Source organism: Moschus berezovskii, chromosome 28 (genome assembly GCF_049115385.1).
Source record: "Moschus berezovskii isolate FMDL1 chromosome 28, NW_MosBer_1.0, whole genome shotgun sequence".
Taxonomy (NCBI): Eukaryota; Metazoa; Chordata; class Mammalia; order Artiodactyla; family Moschidae; genus Moschus; species Moschus berezovskii.
The window spans coordinates 24,773,621-24,793,730 of NC_142487.1; the positions used below are offsets into that span (position 1 = coordinate 24,773,621).

A 20,110-nucleotide genomic window follows, 5' to 3' on the forward strand; every position below is an offset into this window, starting at 1 on the left:
AGGCTCCTCCATCCATGGGATTTTCTAGGCAAGAGTACTGGAGTGGCTTGCCATTGCCTTCTCCGAAAGATATTGATAATAACGCTTATTTAGACGATTACAATTGCATATGGAGTAAAACTTGACATTTTTATTGTGCTGTGCTTTATCCAGTCTGAAGCAACCCTAAAAGTAGTAGCCAGCAGCTATGGAAAATATTTTGGCTAAATGTGTGGGAACAGTTTATTTACAGTTGTAAAAATTCCACTGAGGATCAATATTTTTCTCAGTATGACTTAAAACATAGATTACTCATTTTAAAATCTCAAAAATACAGTTTTATCTGAGGGTCTCAAGACATTAAAGCTAAAAATGTTCTATACCTATGTGTGTTCATATAACTATGTACTCCAATGTACATATACTATGTGTATATGTATTGTAAAATTAACATTTTTGATTAGCATTGTATGATGATTATTTAAAAAGCATATCTTAAAAATAAATATTCCATTAAGCAAGTAGATATATCAATTTAGATAGTAGTCAGAAGTAAGTTGAAATTATTTTGATTGTAATACCTCTCAGAAACAGAACTCAACTCATATTTGAAGTTTTAGTTTCTTTTAGGTTCTTCTGTTTCTGTTCAGAAATATATTAAAATATATTTTAATTTCACATATTTTATTGTCCAATACTGTTTTAAACTCTACTTAATATACAATTTTATGTTTTTCATAATATCAGTTAATAATACCACATCACATTTAATATGTCATTGGGACTGAGAAAAGAGAAACAGATAAAAATGAAAATTTGGAAGAATATTTTACTTGTCTGAAAAAAGAAAAAAATTTTTATAATTTTATTGGGTAATATTTACAGAGCTGCACACTGTAAATAGTAAATCATATGTCTCAATTCTGAAAGTTCTCTTGTCTTTAAGATTGCCAATATTAACAAAGTTCACTTTGCTAAATTTACTGTTGTTCTTTAATAATCAATCATCACATAATATTAGCAAATACACTTTATTGCAAACAAAAGAGTTATAAAGAGCCACAACAGAAACTACATTCTCGCTTAATCCAAATTCGTATTATACATAGTCTTTACCTGCTGTCCTTTAAGTAGTTTTCTGCTGTGAGATCTTGCAGTTTACTTTTTCCCAAGCATTCCTATAAAGGCTTACAAAGCCCTTATTCATATATAACAAGTTTTATTTTTTGCTTTGCTAGGCAAGTGCATAGTAAAAGCAATTTGTTTTTCTATGATGTAGTTCCAAAACGTATTACTAAATAATGAAAGCGTGAAGAAAAAAAATTTTAATTGTATTTTTATTTTATTACAATAGACATTTCTGAATCTTGAGAGTGATGTTTTAGAGTATATGAAAATTTATATTGAATTCAGAATATATTTGTATCATTATAAATGTTACTTGGACTCTGTTATTGCCAGGAATTTCTGACATAACATCGGTATGCTAAAATTAATCTGGATGTAATGTTTTGGTTTGAAAAAACCCTACTGATATGCTCGTGATATAGTTTTAATTATAGGTATAATCTTGACGTGAATTCTGATTTAATTTCACTGCATCATTTCATTAATTTTTACTAGAATTATAGATATTGTAACATAGATAAGTCAGCTATAATAAGCATCTGATACTGAACCCTAAATAAAGAATCAAATTTTTGACGACAGTTTTTCCAGGTCAAATCACCCAATTCTTAAAGTATATTCTCAGAGTAGTAATTGGTGGTATCTTCTTCTCAAAGGTTTTAATACCTAATACAATAATAGCGCCCCATCAATATATGGCTAATAGCAGATATAAAGTGTCTGCTGGTAGGCCATCTCTCATAAAACCGCCGTTAGCCTTAATTCAAATCCATTGATTCCTATTCCAGTTAAAACTGAAGAACTTAATATGTCTTTTAATCCTTTTATTGTAAGCTAGGATAAAATTAATTTTACCCTGAAACTGCACAAAGCCAATTAACATGATCTTTAGAGTTATTTAGTAAAGTGCTTCAAACTGTTAAATTTATCTTGACCTCTCCCTTGCACTCTCTGACTGCTTTTTAAATGAAGCAATCAATATCTCACAGCCCTTTAAATAGCTTAAACTTCTCAAATATTTTACCTGTGTTCTAGTTAAGCTGTAAGTAAAGGGTTGACTCCTGCTTCTGGAAATCTAGAGTCAATTATGCTAAATCTAAAGACAATTATGTACTTTTGAGGAACACTGTATGAATTAAACGGTTGTTTTAATAAAATCAAAGGCTCATATTTTGTTTAAAGCCACCCAATATAATATTGTAAAATAATTTGCCTCCAATAAAAAATAATTACCTAAAAAAAAAATAAAAAATAAAGCCACCCAATAATGAGGAAATATCATTTTCGCACAGAACAAGTATTCTGTTTGCAGCTTCAAATATAGAACATTGATGTCCTTTACCACTGCAAGCAGCTTCTGTTTTCCACACAGGGCTAGTTGAAGGTATTAATTTTCTTACTGTGATAGGGTGATCAACCGTCCTGTCAAGAAAATGGATCTCCATGTCACCCTTTAGCATGATTAAATGGAGCCATGTCTCTGTGAAAAAACACCAAATTTTCATGAGACAAATGAAACTGTAGAAAGATCTACTTTTCCAGAATTATTTTATTTTTTAATATCTCAGACTCTCCCATTTGGTTGTCTGTTTATTTGTAGGAAAACATTGCAGTTAATTGTGTATGTCTTGTATTATTTTGGAGAAAACACAGGCAAAGCCAGTGATTTTCAATGTTTCCAAATTTGAAAAAAAATTATTAAAGAATCAGAAATTGTTAGGTGGTGGTTAGAATAGTAGCAGGGATGGGCCTCTATCACCTTAGACATTTACTAATCAGTCAGTGTCTCTTCTAGGGGATCCTTCTCTGGTCCTGACTTCTGTCCCTGTTAACAAAGAGCTATCATCTTTTCAGATCTGAGTGCTGATAAAAATCACATATATGGAATTTCAGCATCAGTAGTGTTCACAGCCAGTTGGACAGAGTTCTTATGAGCCTGTGCGATGCCAAACTTTAAATTACACCAAGTGGGGTACTTGACAGCTAATTAAGATTTCCTATTTTGGCCACTTAGCAGAGGGCACCTGTTATGATTCTTGCTGCCAGCTAAAGAATAAAATCTACCCAGGGCAGTTTGAAAGAACATTAGTAAAACTTCCCCAGAGTCTCAGTCCCTTCTCGGAGGAGTGCGAGTTAGGACAAGATTGAGGTAATTAAACAAAAGGAACCTGGCGAAGGCGGGGGCCCGGGGTGGAGGTGGAGCCCTGCGAATGCCCCTGTTGTTTCATTTCCTATGGAAGCCGTCCATGTGTGCCCCGCGCCCCCGCCCGCTTGCAGCCACGGCCGCTGCAGAGGCTGACCGGCTGGGGTCAATGCCTTGCCTATTGATCAGTATCCCCGCAGCCCCCTGCTCTGGCAGCTGCTTCATTGGCTTCTTTCAGGGCCTGCTTCAGTACATTAGAATAGAAATCCATAACCAGAGCTGTGCTCATCCAGGCAGGGGAAGAAACTAAATTAAATGGTATAAAACAATCTTGGATCAGGAGTTTGTGCCAATTCATCTTGATCTAAGATGTCACACCGGGCTCTCTGTCTGAGCGCCTGGGCTAGAGGCAGCCATAGTGAAAATAGATGGAGCCGCGATCATTCATTTGTCAGCTGAGGAGCCAGGCAGCGGTTAGCAATTCCCTTCTGCAGAGGTCAGCTGACAGAACAATCAGTGCAACTGCAGAATAGAGCTTTCCTTTGAACTATTGTTACGGAGCATGCTCTTGCTGAGACACGGGGGGAGGGGACCTTGGTTGGCTTCCTGTTTCCAGAAGACTATGCAAAGAATAAAAATGTGCTCCTTGAATCTAGAGGCCCTGGCACCCAGCTCTTCCTCCTCCTGTCTGTTCTTCCCCAGAAATAAAGTTGGCTTTAATTGCATGTGCTGAGGTAGAGATGATCAAACTATTACCTATCACTTTGTCTGGAATTAGGGTCCATTTTCATCCTTCTAAACACCAGAGGCAGGGATTATTGATTTCTCTTCCTTTTTAGTGTGGTTGAGCTTTTAGGGTGTCTTCCCCCTTTGGTTAGTATACGCTATCACAGATCAGTGCCGTTCTTTGAATCTATACTCACATGCCATGCTTTTACTAACATTTCCTCTTTGTCTTAAAAAAAAAAATGAGAAAAAACATCCATGAAGAAACAGAAATGCGTACTATAGTGTCTGATTAGAAGACATAGCTATGTTACAAAAATATTTTTAAACCTTTTAATTGAGACTTTTTATAAAAAATGTTAATTCATGAAATATGACTTAACTTGACATTGGAAGTTATAATTTTGTAACATTGGGGAATGTTATAAAGCAGCCTATGTGTGATTTGAAATACACCAAACAAAATAAAGCAAATTAGGAAAATAATTGCTAAAATCTTATGTGAAAGAATCAGAATAGTTTTAAAGATAAATCTGTTCTCTGTTGTCTCATGTATAAGACAGAGATGTATAAGATTTTGTCTTTCTATAAATGCTTTAGTGGCAAATTTCCTAAATTAATTAAAAAAAAAAAACCAAACAGTCAAATGTAACCTGCAGAAGCTAAGAAACTATAACAATGACAGGAACAAATCTTTTGTGTTCTCAGTTGCACCAAACTTTTCTTGGACTCCAAATAAACAATAACTACTCTCTGATGTTACCACCTTAATAACTAATCCCCCTTTTTTCCGTAAGAACTTTAATGCCACTTTCTTACTCAATGATTCCTTTCGGACTGTTAAATTCTTTATACTGTCTTGCCATTTCCATTTCTTAGATTCAGCCCTCATCCTACTCTGCCTTCAGCAGAGCTAAATAAATGGAATTTAAGTATTCTAAGAAGCTTTGTGTTCTAGGTGTTGTGTTTTGTTTTTGTTTTTAATTTAATTTCTAGAAAGAGCAGACTTATCTCTCTTGCAAGGGCTTTAAAAATTTTGTTTTACTTTAGTTTCAGTTAATTTGGATTTTTAAAAGAATTCAGAGCGTGATTTCTAGTATCTTTCTGCAGTGTTTTCTATCAGCTACCTGGAGCTCACTGTGGATCTAGAAGCCATCCACTTCTCTGCATCTCCTATTTAACATCTCAACAGCAAACCAACCTTAACCTGTCGCTTTCATTTCTGCAATACCCTCTTTATTGATCAGCTCATATCCAGCATTCTTCATACAGCATTCCAGCATTCCTAGGGTTTTCCAAAACCCCAAGTTCCATTGTTCAAAGGACTGAACAATGGGAGTATGACCAGTAGAGTCGTCTGTGGTTTGCCCTCATTTTTCACCTTTCCCTTCTCGACTTACAGCGTTCCAGCCCAGTTACCTGTCCTTGCAGTAGAAATCAGCAGATCCCTTTATGCTTCAGGTTCACACACACTCTTCTCTTAGACCGTGAAGTTCCTGCTGGTTTGTCACAGTCACGTTTCCAACTCCTGTTTAGTCACCTGTAAGTTCAGTGGGGATGGGGACTTTGCTTTTCTTATCCCTGTTCATTTATCTTCGTTCTTCCCGTATCAGTTCATTAGTTCATATTTGCATAGTGCCATGCATGCACTAGGTCCTCCATTCTCATATGAGGAATGATTAACTGAAGGGATGAGTTGTGAATCTTACCACCACTGCTACTCACTCTCCTCCACTTGATCACTGCATCAGCCGTCTTTTGATTCTACTTGACACCAATCTTCTTTTACTTCCCAATCTACCTTCCCATACTGCGGCTCCCCTGGTGGCTCAGTTGGTAAAGAATCCACTTGGAATACAGGAGACCGCCTGTAATGCAAGAAAGACCTGGGTTTGATCCCTGGGTCAGGAAATTCCTGTGGAGAAGGAAAGAGCAACCCACTCCAGTATTCTTGCCTGGGAAGTCTCACGGACAGAGGAGCCTGGCAGGCTGCAGTCCATGGGGTCACAGTGGTTTGGACACGACTTAGCGACTAAACCACACCACCGTCCCCTTCCTTGCTACTGCTATCAAGAGCTCTCTGACCGTGAATCTCATGACACCAGCTTATACAGAAACTGTTCAGCAGCTTTCCATTAACCTAACGTTAAAGTCCTTGAGGTTGCTGTATGAAGACCTCTGGTGTTTGGTATCCCTCACACCCTCCCTGTTCTCATCCCCTTGCCTTTCCTGCAGTAGTATAGAATAACAAAGGAAGAAATTTTTTTGTCTCCACAGAGACAAAATAAATATATCTAAAAGTATTCTGAAGTCCCTACTGCTAATTTCTTGGTTGCGATACTGCTCTGAGGGCCCTTCCTTATATTGATTTAATTAATGTATAGAACAGTGTGCTGAAAGAGACAAGAAAAACTGGATGGGTTAAAATTAGAAAGACGGAAAGCTGACCTCCAATCAAGATGGCTCCAGAAGTTTGCCTTTGAAATCCCTCTGTACCCCATGTATAGCTATGATGGATAAAATATTCAAATAGAAAACCAACAAGGCATAGTTAGGCTCAAGAAAGATAGATATCTTTGTGAACAGGTAACGGAAGAGAAATTCAGTAATCTCGACTGGAATGATTAGCTGCTTTTCAGAAGCAGGCTTTGGCTCCTGTGAGCAAAGAGAACTTAAAATGTGTAAGGCCAGGCTTTCTCAGTTCCTGCAAGAATATTGAAAGTATATGAATACATTGCTGCTCAGTCAAAATCAAGCTTGTTTATTAAAGGAGGTAGGAGAGTGGGTGCTCACTATGTGACTCACTGTGTTAAACATGATAGAAAACAATGAAGTGAGTGGTGTTCAACCTGGGAACCTAGAAACAGAGAGAAAGGGAGGAGAGAGAGAAAACCTACAGGAAGTGGGAAGGAGAGATAGTAAAACAGCAGAAATGGGTGAAATAGAAAGCAATGAAACAGTAAGGTCAAAACCAGAGTATTTTTGGAAATCTGATAAAGTGTATTTCTAGAAAAACTGATCAAGAGGGCACGGAAAATAATATTAGAGATGGCATAAGTCAACAGCAAGCTTCCCAGGTGGCACTAGTGGTAAAAAAAAAAAAAAAAAAAAAATCCACCTGCCAGTTTAGGAGATGCAAGAAACGTGGGTTCAGTCCCTAGTTCAGGAAGGTCCCCTTCCCCTGGAGTAGAAAGTGGCAACCCACTTCAGTATTCTTGCCTGGAAAATTCTATGCACAGAGGAGCCTGGCAGGTTACAGTCCAGGGGTTGCAAAGAGTCAGACACGATGGAGTAACTGGGCACAGGTAAACAATTCTTATAAGAATTCATAGCTACTGATACAAGTGAGATTTTTTAAATCATAGAGAACAGTCTAAATAACTTCAGACCAACACATTTAAAAACTTGGATGAAATGGATAATTCTAAAACTGTAAGCTATCTGAAATGATTCAAGAATTTAGTAGAAAATCAAGCCAAATAATTATTACAGAAAATGAATTCATAACAACAACAGAAATATTCTTTCCTCCACCCTAGCCTTCCCCACCCCTGTGTCTGCTACTTCCTGATTCCAGAAGAGGGTCTTCCTGAGACACAGGCGCTGTTAGTGGCAGTCACTCAGTTGTGTCCAATCTTTGCAACCCCCTGGGTTGTCGCCCACCAAGCTGCTCTGTCCATAAGATTTTCCAGGCAAGAATACTGGAGTGAGTAGCCATTCCTTTCTCCAGGGTATCTTCCTGACCCACGGACTGAACCCCGAGTCCCCTGTATTGCAGGCAAATTCTTTACCATCTGAGCTACCAGGGAAGCACACAGGCCCTGATAATTGTAAATAATTACATCTAACTTCAATGATTCTTTAACTGTTCTCAGAGTACTGGAGAGTAAAAGTTAACCCAGTTTTGGAGGCTTGTATTATATTGCTACCAAGAGCCAATAGGAATAGTACATGGAAAGAAAATAATAGTTCAGTCTTACCCATGGACATACACTCAAAAAACTCTATGAGCAAATTTAGTTCAGAGTTTGTCTATTGGCCTGTTTACCTACCTATCTACCTACCTACGTACTGGTTTTCATTCATCCATATACCCAGAGTTTATGGATGGAATGCAAGCATGGTTCAAGGCAAGAAAATAGACATTTCAGGTAACATTGATATGATTATATAATAGATAAAAAATATTTGATAAGATCAGAATCATGGTGACCTCTAGGGTAAGAGAGAGGTGTAGTAAAGTCAAGACACAACCCATAGTAGACTTTAGCTGTATCCACATTAGTTAATTATTTTTAAAAATCTGAAACACCTATAGAAAAGATTAAGATTTTATCAAGTTGGCTGTGTACATGTATTTACATCCATATTGCACCACGTCTTAATGTTTCGTTTGTTTCTGTTGCTGAATGACACTGTATTGGATGAATGTCGCACATTCTGTTTAACAGCTGGTGGACTTGGGTTGTTTCCATCTTTGGCTCTGACGGGCAGCGCTGTTGTAGACAGGCATTGTGCCGCTCAGTTGTGTCCGGCTCTTTGCAACCCCATAGACTGCACCCCACAGTCTGTGGCTTCTCCGTTCATGGAATTTTCAAGGCAAGAATACTGGAGTGGGTTGCCATTTCCTACTTCAGGGGATCTTCCCAACCTAGGGATCGAACCCACGTCTCCTGCATCTCCTGAACTGACAGGCAGATTCTTTACCACTGGGCTACCAGGGAAGCCTGGACTTCCATGTACACATCTTTATATGTACATTTGTTTTCACTCCCCTTGGGTAGATACCCAGGAGTGGGATTGCTGGGCAATGTGTTATAACTCTAACTACCAAACTATTTTCTAAAGTAGTTGTATCATTTTACATTCCTACCAGGAACGCATGCGAGTTTTGATTTCTGTCCAGGTTCAACAATACATGTTATGGGCTGTCCTTTTAATTGTAGCCATTCTAATGGATGTAAAATGGTATCTCACTGAGGTTTTCATTTGCATTTTCCTAATGACCAAAGCTGAAGCTCCATTTCTTTGGCCACCTCATGCGACGAGTTGACTCATTGGAAAAGTCCCTGATGCTGGGAGGGATTGGGGGCAGGAGGAGAAGGAGATGACAGAGAATGAGATGGCTGGATGGCATCACTGACTCGATGGACATGAGTTTGAGTGAACTCCGGGAGTTGGTAATGGACAGGGAGGCCTGGCATGCTGTGATTCATGGGATTGCAAAGAGTCGGACACGACTGAGCGACTGAACTGAACTGAACTGAACTTAATGACCAATGATGTTGAGTAGCTTTAATGTGCATATTGGCCATTCATATATCTTTGGAGAAATGCCTATTTGAATTAGTTGCTCATTTTAAAAGTTGAGTTTTCTTAATACAGAGTTGTCTGAAGAGGTCCTTAGGTATTCTGGATACAATCTCTTATTAGGTATATAATTTGACAATATTTTCTCTCAGTCTGTGTGTTCTTTTTACTTCCCTGATTATGTTATTGGAAGCTCAAAAGTGTTTAATATTGAAGTTCAATTTGAAAACATTTTAAAAATTCCTCATGTTTTGCTAACATATCTAAGAAATCATTGCCTAACCCCAAATCATGAAAATATTCATCTATATTTTTTCTGCAAGTTGTTTAGTTTTAGTTCTGTATTTAGGACTGTGATCAATTTTGAGTTCATTTTCTTATATCATGAGAAGTAGAAATCCAAAATCATTCTTTGGCCCATGGATGACCAGTTGTTTCAGTGCCATTTATTGAAAAGACAGTTCGTTCGTAAACGAGTAGTCTTGAATGTTTTTATCATAAGTATTGATAGTCTTTTAATTTCTGTTCTTACGTTTGGGTTTTCAGGTTGCTTATCAAGTGTCCCACAAATGAAAAAGATTTCCACATCTTATGAGGAAAGACGGAAGCAAGCTACTGCTATTGTTTTGCTGGGAGTAATAGGAGCTGAATTTGGTGCTGAAATTGAACCTCCTAAACTGTTGACCAGACCTCGAAGCTCTAGTCAGATTCCTGAAGGATTTGGTTTGACTAGTGGTGGATCCAACTACTCACTGGCCAGACACACTTGTAAGTTAAAAAATTCCTAACGTTGATTTATTGCTTCTCAATACATATTATGTATTGAAAATATCTGAAGAGTAGCAAACATATGCTGAGTTTTAGCACAAATATAACACTTAAATTAAATTGGAAAGCAGTATAATCTATTTGGCACATTACCCTGTAGTTACAGTTCTGGGACTTTTTAAAAGTTAAAACATGGGCTTTTAAATGCTTTTCTTAAAATAACACATTTCTGAGCTTTGTGTTTCTATATTTTGGTCAAGACCTTAACCAAAACTTCTAACTTCTAAAATAATTTCTGAAAAACTATGCATCTTGTCGTGAACAAGGTTTGAAAAGTCAGGGGTAAGTGTGGAGGACCAGCTTTGTCTTCTGTATACATTCGTATGTATGTGAATATATATGTCTGCGTTTATATATATAAATGCATATGTATGTATTTTATATATAAATATATGACATGAGTTTGAGTGAACTCCGGGAGTTGGTGATGGACAGGGAGACCTGGCGTGCTGTGATTCATGGGGTCGCAAAGAGTCGGACACGACTGAGCGACTGAACTGAACTGAACTGATGTATTTATATATGTAAAAAATATATATTTTAAAGATCATGAATGAGGAACTATGAATTACTTCTATAATTTAAAAAATATTCCAGTAACAGCTTTCAAAAGACTAAAAACATCAGCGCTTAAAGGGTTTGTCTAGTGTTGCCGCTTTTGGTTCTGTGTTTGGTATGTTAGTAATAGGTCAGGGTATTTTATAATGAGATCTTTGGTACCTTAGTGTCAGAACGCCCTTAGGTGAAGGTCAGAATGTTCCTACTGCAATGCAGAATCATTTCTAATAAATGTGCCACTTTAACCACCAAATATAATTTACCAAATACATCAAGATATTCTTTGTAGCATAAATTGCAATGTGTTCTTTTGGAGTTTTGACATTCAAGCAAGGGGGAAAAAATATATGCTACTTTGTTAGCCAAGAAGTTCATTGGATCATTGTCACATACTTTTTCTGAGAAACCAAGGAGTCATGTTGGTAACTTTATTACTAAAGCCCCATTCTAGACTGGGTTGCCTGCCTGATCCCACCCATCCGGGCTGAGATCGTCCCTCCAGGAATTGGCAGCTTTTGTCCCGACACAATCTGCTGGTTCCCGAGCCCATGCTTTCGGCCATGGTGTAAACTGCTACTGCTCATGGTTTCTGGTTGAAAAGGGCTTCATGACTAACAAGTGCTGTTAATTTATAATTTAAAAAGCACTTTCTTTTATATCTCATTATTTGATCTTCCAAATAGAAATGAAGATTTCTTCAAACTGTCTGAGCCCAAATGTAGTAAAACCTGAAGTTGAACCCAAGTTTCTTGCGACCTGAAAGTTCCCGGTCTTCCCATTTTTCCACCCGGCCACGTCTGCTCACCCTCTCCTGCAGGGGCCTCTTCATCTTTTCCCGGGTTCTTCAAGTTTCCTATTTTCCATTCATAAAACCCTGCTCAAATCTCAGCTGCACTCCAAGGGCTCTTTAATAGGCCCAACCTTTCTGTGTCACTCTAGACAGAGTAGGACTTATATATATATAGTACCTTGTTTAGAATTTTGATATTAGAATATTAGAGGTTAATGAAACCTTGACATGATTTAGTCTGGTGGCTTTCAAACTTTTTTGCTCACTGTCTGTCTAGTGGGTATCAAGAAATGTCTAATCTCTTGCACAGTTTTGTATTGACAGCTAAAACTTTTCAATAATAAGTTTGAACATTTTCAACAGATAACATTTTGAGGATATTGTAACATTGACATTTAAAAATAAAACTATTGTTCTTTTCAATTAATTCAATAGAATATTTGGCATAACTATTTGATATCTGCCATCATCATCCATTAAAAAAAAATTTCATGGCAAACTTTCAGTGTCAAAAATCTTATATCCTTGATTATTTTCCTCGAGAGAAAATTTCCACCCTCAGTGTTTTAGGGAAGGTATTCATTTGCATATTTAGCATCAAAAAATCAATTCCTTTAAACTAACTATGTCTTAAGACTATGTGTACTTAAAAAACTATATTTTCCTTGAAAGAACTTAAGATACTCCCTTTTGAAGGGGTTACCTGTTTTGAAGATTACTGCTTTAGTCCAACCTGCTTTATATGATACCTCTACAGCATTCATTTGTGTATTTGCTGCGAGGAAAGTGAACGTCAGTGTTGTTTCTCTGGAGTTTTCATCCAGCTTTATATCCCTGCTGCTGCTGCTGTTGTTCAGTCACTTAGTCATTAATCTTTGTGACGCCATGAACTGCAGCACTCCAGGCTTCCCTGTCCTTCACTGTTTCCCAGAGCTTGCTCAAACTCATGTCCCTTGAGTTGGTGATGCCAGATATCTTAGTATCTGTGTATAAATGTAGGAGCATTATAAATCAATGAGGCACTGACTGATTTTACCCAAGCCAATAGTTGGTTGTTAGGCAGATTAGTTTGGCTTCCCCGGTGGCTCAGTGTTAAAGAATCCACCTGCCAACACAGGAGATGTGCGTTCGATCTCTGGGTTGGAAAAGATCCCCTGGAGAAGGAAATGATAACCCTCTCCAGTATTCTTGCCTGGAACTCCCACGGACAGAGGAGCGTGGTGGGCTACAGTCCATGGGGTCGCAGAACAGTGGGACACTACTTAGCGACCGAGCACACACAGGCAGGTTGGTTTATACCACATTATCTTAGCTATCTAGTATTGTTATCATGTGTTTACTAATCACAGTTTATCTTTATTCAAAATCCTGATATTCATGAGTTTGCTTCTGTGTGTCTTTTCTCTTGACTTATAGTTTCATCTGTGAATTGTTACTAATATAATTAGAAAAAGAATAGGTTAAGTGAAGTAGATAATTTTTAAAAAGCAGTAGCACAGTAGAAATGGAGATTTTTCAAAGAAACCCTGGGAATTGATAAAGGAATGGAAGGGTCTTAGTACTGCTGTTTGGTTTGTTAAAATTCAGGGAGCTGAACTTTAATGCCCTGCAAAGGGGTCCCAAAGCCTAATTCTCACGCGAGGGAAACTGGGCTGAGCTCTGCTTCAGAGGAACTTTTGCCTGGGGCCTCCTCCACTTTTCCAAGCAAGGGAAATAAAATTTACCCAAACATTTAAAACAGTGACGTCTTTAAAAACCAAACTTGTTCTTTGAGCACTTTGGATAAAGAATGTAGATGTGGAAAGGACAGAAGGTAGTGATTCTTAGCAAATAATATTTATAATTACTTCATTGTAACAAAGGACAGAGATTCTCAGAAGTTTCTAGAAAGTAGAAATCATATATAAAAATGAATGATATGGGACTTACTGGAACAAGTTTAAAATCTACAAAATGTCTGTGGTATTTACTTACATATTATGGTTGCCCTATTCTATTTAAATAATTTAAAAGTAATTTAAAGATAATCATGAATTTCTTTTAACTTCTATCCCATTTCCCTATTTTTTTCCCAAAAGTCTTAGATTTTTGCCTAACACAGGGATTTCGAAGAATTGGGATGTCTTGATTAAACTTTAGGTTTATCAGTTTAAATCTTGCTGTCTTGATTGGAATTAGTTGGGTGTCTAAATGTTCCTGTGTCTTACTTGGGCTCTTTTCAATCGGTTCTGCGTAATATTAACCTGCTAGAAGTTGCTATGTGTATCGCTATGGTATTTGTTTATGTGGCATTTAAAATGTGTTGCTACCATTAAATATTTAGTCTTTATGGCATCCTATTGAATGAGATAGTAATTATTACCCTCATTCTGAGATAAGGGCATTAAGATACAATATTTGATGAACTTTAATTGCTGGAGTTCTAACCTTCCTTGTAAAGACATTCTGTGAAAACCCATGCTGCTGCTGCTGCTAAGTCACTTCAGTCGTGTCCGACTCTGTGTGACCCCATAGACGGCAGCCCACCAGGCTCCCCCGTCCCTGGGATTCTCCAGGCAAGAACACTGGAGTGGGTTGCCATTTCCTTCTCCAATGTGTGAAAGTGAAAAGTGAAAGTGAAGTTGCTCAGTCATGTCTGACTCGTAGCGACCCCATGGACTGCAGGCTACCAGGCTCCTCCATCCATGGGATTTTCTAGGCAAGAGTACTGGAGTGGCTTGCCATTGCCTTCTCCGTGTGAAAACCCATAACGCAGTCAAATTCCAATCATCCACACTGGTGGGGAGGGCGGGGAGAGACCCTGATACCTAATTCAAAAGTTATACATAGTTTTATAATACATTTTATTTTTTTTAATATTTGTTTTCTACTTGACTGCACTGGGTCTCAGTTGTAGCACGTGAGGTCTTTAACCTTTGTTCTGGTATGCAGGATCATCAGTTGCGGCGTGTGGGCTCCAGTTCCCTGACCAGGGATCAAGCCTGGGCCCCTTGCGTTGGGTATGTGGAGTCTTAGCCGTTGGACCAGCAGGGAAGTTCCTGTGATACCTTTTATACTTATGCTGTAATTTATATGAATTTTTTGTGGGTGTTACCCTTTACATAAAGTATGAGAATCATATACTGAAGACGAAGCTAGAAGACTGGAGACTGAGTCCTAGCCCAGGCTACCCTGTGACCTTGTACCCTTGGGAGCAAAGTGACCCTCTAGGGTGCAGTTTCCGCTTGTATAAAATAAAAGGCAGAAGCTGTCTATCTCTGAAGCCCCTTTTGATCCAGTTGGTCTCTGCTTCTGAAGAGAAATGGAAAGCATCCCAGGAAATTCCCCTCTTCCTTCACCTTCCTGTTTCTGCTCTAAGTAGGAATGATTGCTTTCTTGTGTCTCATCAGCTCAACTTCAATAGGGATCTTCCTTCATTTTTATTCTGCTCCACATATGAGACGTGATTAGAATATTTTATGGAATCATTTATGTTACCTTATAGGTCTTTTGGTCCCTCCTTTGACTTGATCTGTTCTGCTCTTTTTTTCCTGAGTGAAGAAGGTAAGGGAGATTTATTGATATTCATATTTCTTACACAAATTAGAATAAATATGAATAAGTCACATTTAAAGTCATCTGATTTGGTTAAAATGATATGTTATTTCTCCATTTATAAATCAAAGCACAAATGTTTTTATAAAAGAGGTCTTTAAAACAGCTGTTTATAATGTCAGATATTTTGTTCGAAGCATTTTTTTTTTTTGCCACTTTATCTTTTTAATTGCTTTAAAAAATTTTTTTATTTGCTTTACAGAATTTTGTGGTTTTCTGTCAACAAGAATCAGCCACAGATGCACCCATGCCCCCTCCTTCCCGTTCACTCCCTCCCCACCCCACCCTTCTGGATCATTCATTGTGGAATGATGCTGGCACGTCTGTAGCAGATCCCATTTTGGTCTCTTGTTAGCTTTCTGACTTTGGGCAGGTGTCATAAGACATTTCCCGAGGCAGCCGACTCTGAGACACACTTGTGTGGAACTTTCCTGGGGATCAGTACCTTTAAGAAGAGACAGAAGCTGGGCAGAGGGAGAAGGCGAATTGCATTTCAATTGCCCAGAAAGCTTCAGTTATCTTGGGAGCTCTGGAGCTGGAATAGACTTCAGACTTGTCCTAAAGTGGGCCTAAGGGCTCAGCCTTTACGTCTCCAGGTTAGTCAGTCATTGAATCAGGGGTGCCCTGAAAAAGGAGTGTGGCTTTGGGTGGACCTCTCGCTTCATCCTGGGGCAAATCCCACAGGGAGAATCCGCCGATACTTTTCAGCCATGAGCACCCAGAGCCTGGGGAGTGCATCCATTGCCGAGGGGAGGAGGGGCCGCCTCTCCTGGGTTCCACTCAGCACGTCACTCACTCCTGTGTCCCAGCTCCCCCTCCCGTCCACAGGCACCACCATTTATTTAACACAGTGTTTATTCCAAGTCCACATGCATCTCTTGTTACCCTGCAATACAGATATTTTATCCAATATGAGGTACGTTAATGAGTCGATTCCTGAGCATTTACTCTGTGCCAGGGTATTTTGCTATGTTCCTTATATGTATTATCTTCTAAACATGTCAATTGCATGCTGTTACCATTTATCAGATAAGGACCCTGAAGCTATGCTCAGTAGTCACTCAAAATTGCTGAAGTTGAATTTAACTTTCTTACAAACAGCAAAGGCATAGGTCAAACGTTTTAACCTTGTACTGCTAGAAAAGCATCAAGCCTGGACTTGAACACCTGTCTTCCAGATCTGAATCTGTGTGTTCACCGTTTCACGCAGTTGTCTTGTCTCACAAACAAGTGCAATTCATACGTGGCGCCGTACAGAAAAGGGGCAGGCCAGCCCATCAGTGAGCCACAGCTCGCCTGGAAACAGGCGCCCTTTGAATCGTTTGTTTAGGGATGCGCTGGCGCTGTAGAGAGATAAGCATGTACAAAACCCACGCCTCCATACTTAGGAGCAGTTCACAGCTAAGATGTGAAAAACTTAGAGAAAGAAAATGAATGTTTCCTCATAGTGGGTCTTTAGGAAATCTGCAAATCCAGGGTTCTTCTGCTGGCCAGGGTGAATGGCGTCATAATGTTACCTGGAAAATACTGTTTATGTGCACTTGCATTTCTGTTCTGGAAGAAAGATCCAGATTCCATTCGATTCTCTAGAGAAAATCATTAAAATAAACAGTTAAGAATCCCATGAGTTTGTTGGAATAAATGGCTCCTATGTTACTATGATTTTTAAAAGCAGAATAGACTTGTGTCCCTCTTGATTAGTTCAGCTGTAATACCACAATTTGGAAGCCTCAATTTGATGCTGTCTCAGCAATGTCTTAATCCTATGAAACCCATATTTAGAGTTTTATATTAATAATCTTCTGTTGCTAGTTGATTGTGGGTCTACTGTTGTGAAAATGATTCCCTGAATACTTCGTGTGCTTTCTAACCATGCATATTTTATTTAATGACTACATTAATCTTGGTTGGAGTTGATATTATAATGAATTTTACTTCTGACATCTTACGGTAGGAAAGTTAAGCCAAATCTCAGATGTTTTATCAGCAAACTTGGGACAAAGTCACTGAATTGCAATTAAAAACAAAACTAACAATAGTGGCAAGTTGTGAAAAAAGCAGCAGTGATGATGAGGAAAGCATCGTGTCATTTGCAAGGATAAACAACGGCCAGAAACGGTGGGCCTTTTCCCTGGTCACAGCGCGTCCTCAGATGGTGTTGCTGAGCTGCTGTGTGGCTGCAGAGACACACTCCTGTGTGCTTTCCTCGTGTGCGCCCCGGCCTCGCCGGCGTCTGACGGTGAGCCTGCCCACCGTCTGGCTGCTTGCCCCATTGCCCACCTCATTCAGATGGTGTTGCTGAGCTGCTATTGTGGCTGCAGAAACACACTCCTGTGTGCTTTCCTCGTGTGCGCCTCGGCCTCGCCGGCGTCCGACGGTGAGCCTGCCCCCGTCTGGCTTCTTGCCCCACTGCCCGCCTCGTTCACTCTGCTCATGGTCCTCAGTGGGCAGTTCCTGCTCTTTCCTGCACCTTCTCGTTGATAATTTTCCCTTGAAAACCTGTCCTGGTTCCAGATGCCACTTGGCTTGCATTGCCATCGTATCTTTGGTGTTCAGAACTCCAATTCTCACTCTAGCTGTGCACTAAAATCATATCTGGAGTGTTTTGAAAATGCATGTGTCTGAACCCTACCCTGGAGTTCCTATTCAAAAAGTCAGGGGTGAGATTTGGATATCTGTGTTATTTTTTTTTTTAAGCTTCATATGTAATTTTCATCTGTAGCCAGAGTAGAGAAACCCAGTCGAAGACAGAGTCCTTTATAGTTATTTGACATTGAGTATTCTATGGTGGTTTTGGTCACTGAACTACCTTAATGAACAAATTGTAATTTTCTTTATATTTTAAGATGGAAGAGGTAATGGGAACTAGTCAGAGTGAATAAATGACACTTCTATTACTCTCAGTCCTAATTCTTTAGGTAGCTCAGCCTTTTTATTGGAATTTCAGTATTCTGGATTGCTTGGGTTTAAATTCTGAGTCACTGCTCAGTGGCTGTGTGGCCTTGCATGCTTTAGCCTCTGTTTCTTTAACTGAAAAATAGGAACAGCAATGTCATGTACCTCATGAGGAGTATTGTAAGGATAAATAAGTTAGTGTATGTGAATTGGAGAAGGAAATGGCAACCCACTCCAGTGTTCTTGCCTGGAGAATCCCAGGGACGTCGGAGCCTGGTGGGCTGCCGTATATGGGGTCGCACAGAGTCGGACACGACTGAGGCAACTTAGCAGCAGCAGCAGCAAAGCACTTTGAAAGTGCCTGAAGTATAAATAAGTGTTAGTTGAATGTTAGTTATTATTGTTGTTACTGAAAAGTGTCCTGAAGAATAAAGAAAAGAAATACATCTGCTATGTATTAGGACATTTGTATGTAAATGACATATATATGTAAATGACATATATATGTATATAGACTACTTAAAAATTTTTTTCCTAAAATCTTATAAGGTAGGTATTACTGTCGACATTTTATATATGAGTGAGCAGATACTCTTAAAAATTAGATTTTTTCCTTAAGATTATCTGTCTTATAAAGGATTTGAATCCAAATGCAATTTTTCTTCCAAAGCCCATGATATTATTTGCTACAATACATACTGATTCATACTGTTTGTGGTAAACTTCCTTGGTTCCCAGAGGATTTATAAAAAATGCACTTTTTTCAGCCGTATTATTATATATGTGTTGAAATAAAACACGTATTTTTATAATTATTGATTTGTATTCTTGAATATTTGTATATTATTTATTTGGATGAATTTCTGCCTACTTATTACCTTGTTTCACATTTTAACCGCATCAACATACTAAGCTCAGATCAAATGGAAAATTTCACTGCTCTTCTGTTTTTACTTATAAATAATTTATGTTGTATAACAGCTTTATCGTTTTAACTGTGATCTGACACTTGCATTAAAACCCTTGTTTGGTGATGTAATCCCATCCTTGTTCTCCAAAAATACCTTTAGTTTGCAATTCTTTTTGTTAATTTACTGCACTATGCATTTTTGGTTCCTCTTCCATAAAACAAGTAAGTTAGACAAGATTATTTCTCAGGTCACTTCCATCTAAAATTACACAGTTCTATGAAATTATTTATGTGATTTATTATTATCCTAACTATACGGTTTCTATTTATTGCTGCCACTTGAACTTGCCTATCTTATTTTCATTGTTCTTTATCAATTGTTAGTCTGCTTTTAAAGGTTCTAGTATCAGTGCCATGCCATGTTTGAAGCTGAGCATCTTTAAAATGTTTTTCTGCCATCCCTCCTATGGAGGTACCTCTTATCAGCTTACCAGGCTACAATTATTTCCACAAAACTCACCCCCACACATGTCCTGCTTTGTGGACCTGTGTTGTATTGATGCGATTGTCCTGTGGGCCATAGATCAGCAGACCAAAGCTGTGAATCAACCCTGGCCCCCTGCCCATTTTTCCTCGAATAAAATGTTGGAACAGAGCCATGTCTCCTTGTTTGCATACTAGTTGGCTGTTTCACAGTGTAGCACTGGTTGCTGTGGAGATTGTATGGCCTACAAAGCCCCAGTTTTTTATTATCTGGCTATTTACAGGAAAAAAATCTGTGAGCCTTCCTGTACGTTATTTGAATCCTTTGTTAGTGGTCCTTTCTTACCATTTAATATACGAAAGGGCTTTAAAGTGACTTTGTTAAAAATATTTCAGTAGCTAAATATAGCATCTTTGGTACTCTGAGGTCTGTCTGTATCCTTTAAGAATGTAGTACAAAGACATTATACCAATTTTGGGGGGTCTAGAATGTAATATAGCATTGGTATGCATCTCTGCCAACCATCTAATGTACATCTCGTTACCTTGACTGAGTCGCAAATTTAGTGGCAGGTTTGAGCTTTGTGTTGCTAGTGGCAACTCCGCACCACCTTTTATTTTGAATAGGACTTTCTTATATCTGATACTAAATAACCTTGGTCTGAAGTTTTCTGACAGCTCTGAAGAAGCATTCCTTCACATTTGTCTGTCCTAATATATGTACTCCAGGGTCGCTGTAATTAACATATTTGATTCTGTAAGCTCA

General features: G+C 38.5%; 1 protein-coding gene across 5 annotated transcripts in view; it reads left to right on the forward strand.

Annotated features, from left to right (window-relative positions):
- WDR7 (WD repeat domain 7) overlaps positions 1–20,110 on the forward strand; it is a 345,084-nt gene that overhangs the window by 196,030 nt on the left and 128,944 nt on the right. For all 5 annotated transcript variants that reach the window (XM_055417429.2, XM_055417428.2, XM_055417427.2 and 2 more), the window contains one exon: positions 9,833–10,054. In XM_055417429.2, coding sequence (XP_055273404.1) covers positions 9,833–10,054 — 222 coding nt within the window. The remainder of the gene's footprint in view (positions 1–9,832; positions 10,055–20,110) is intronic.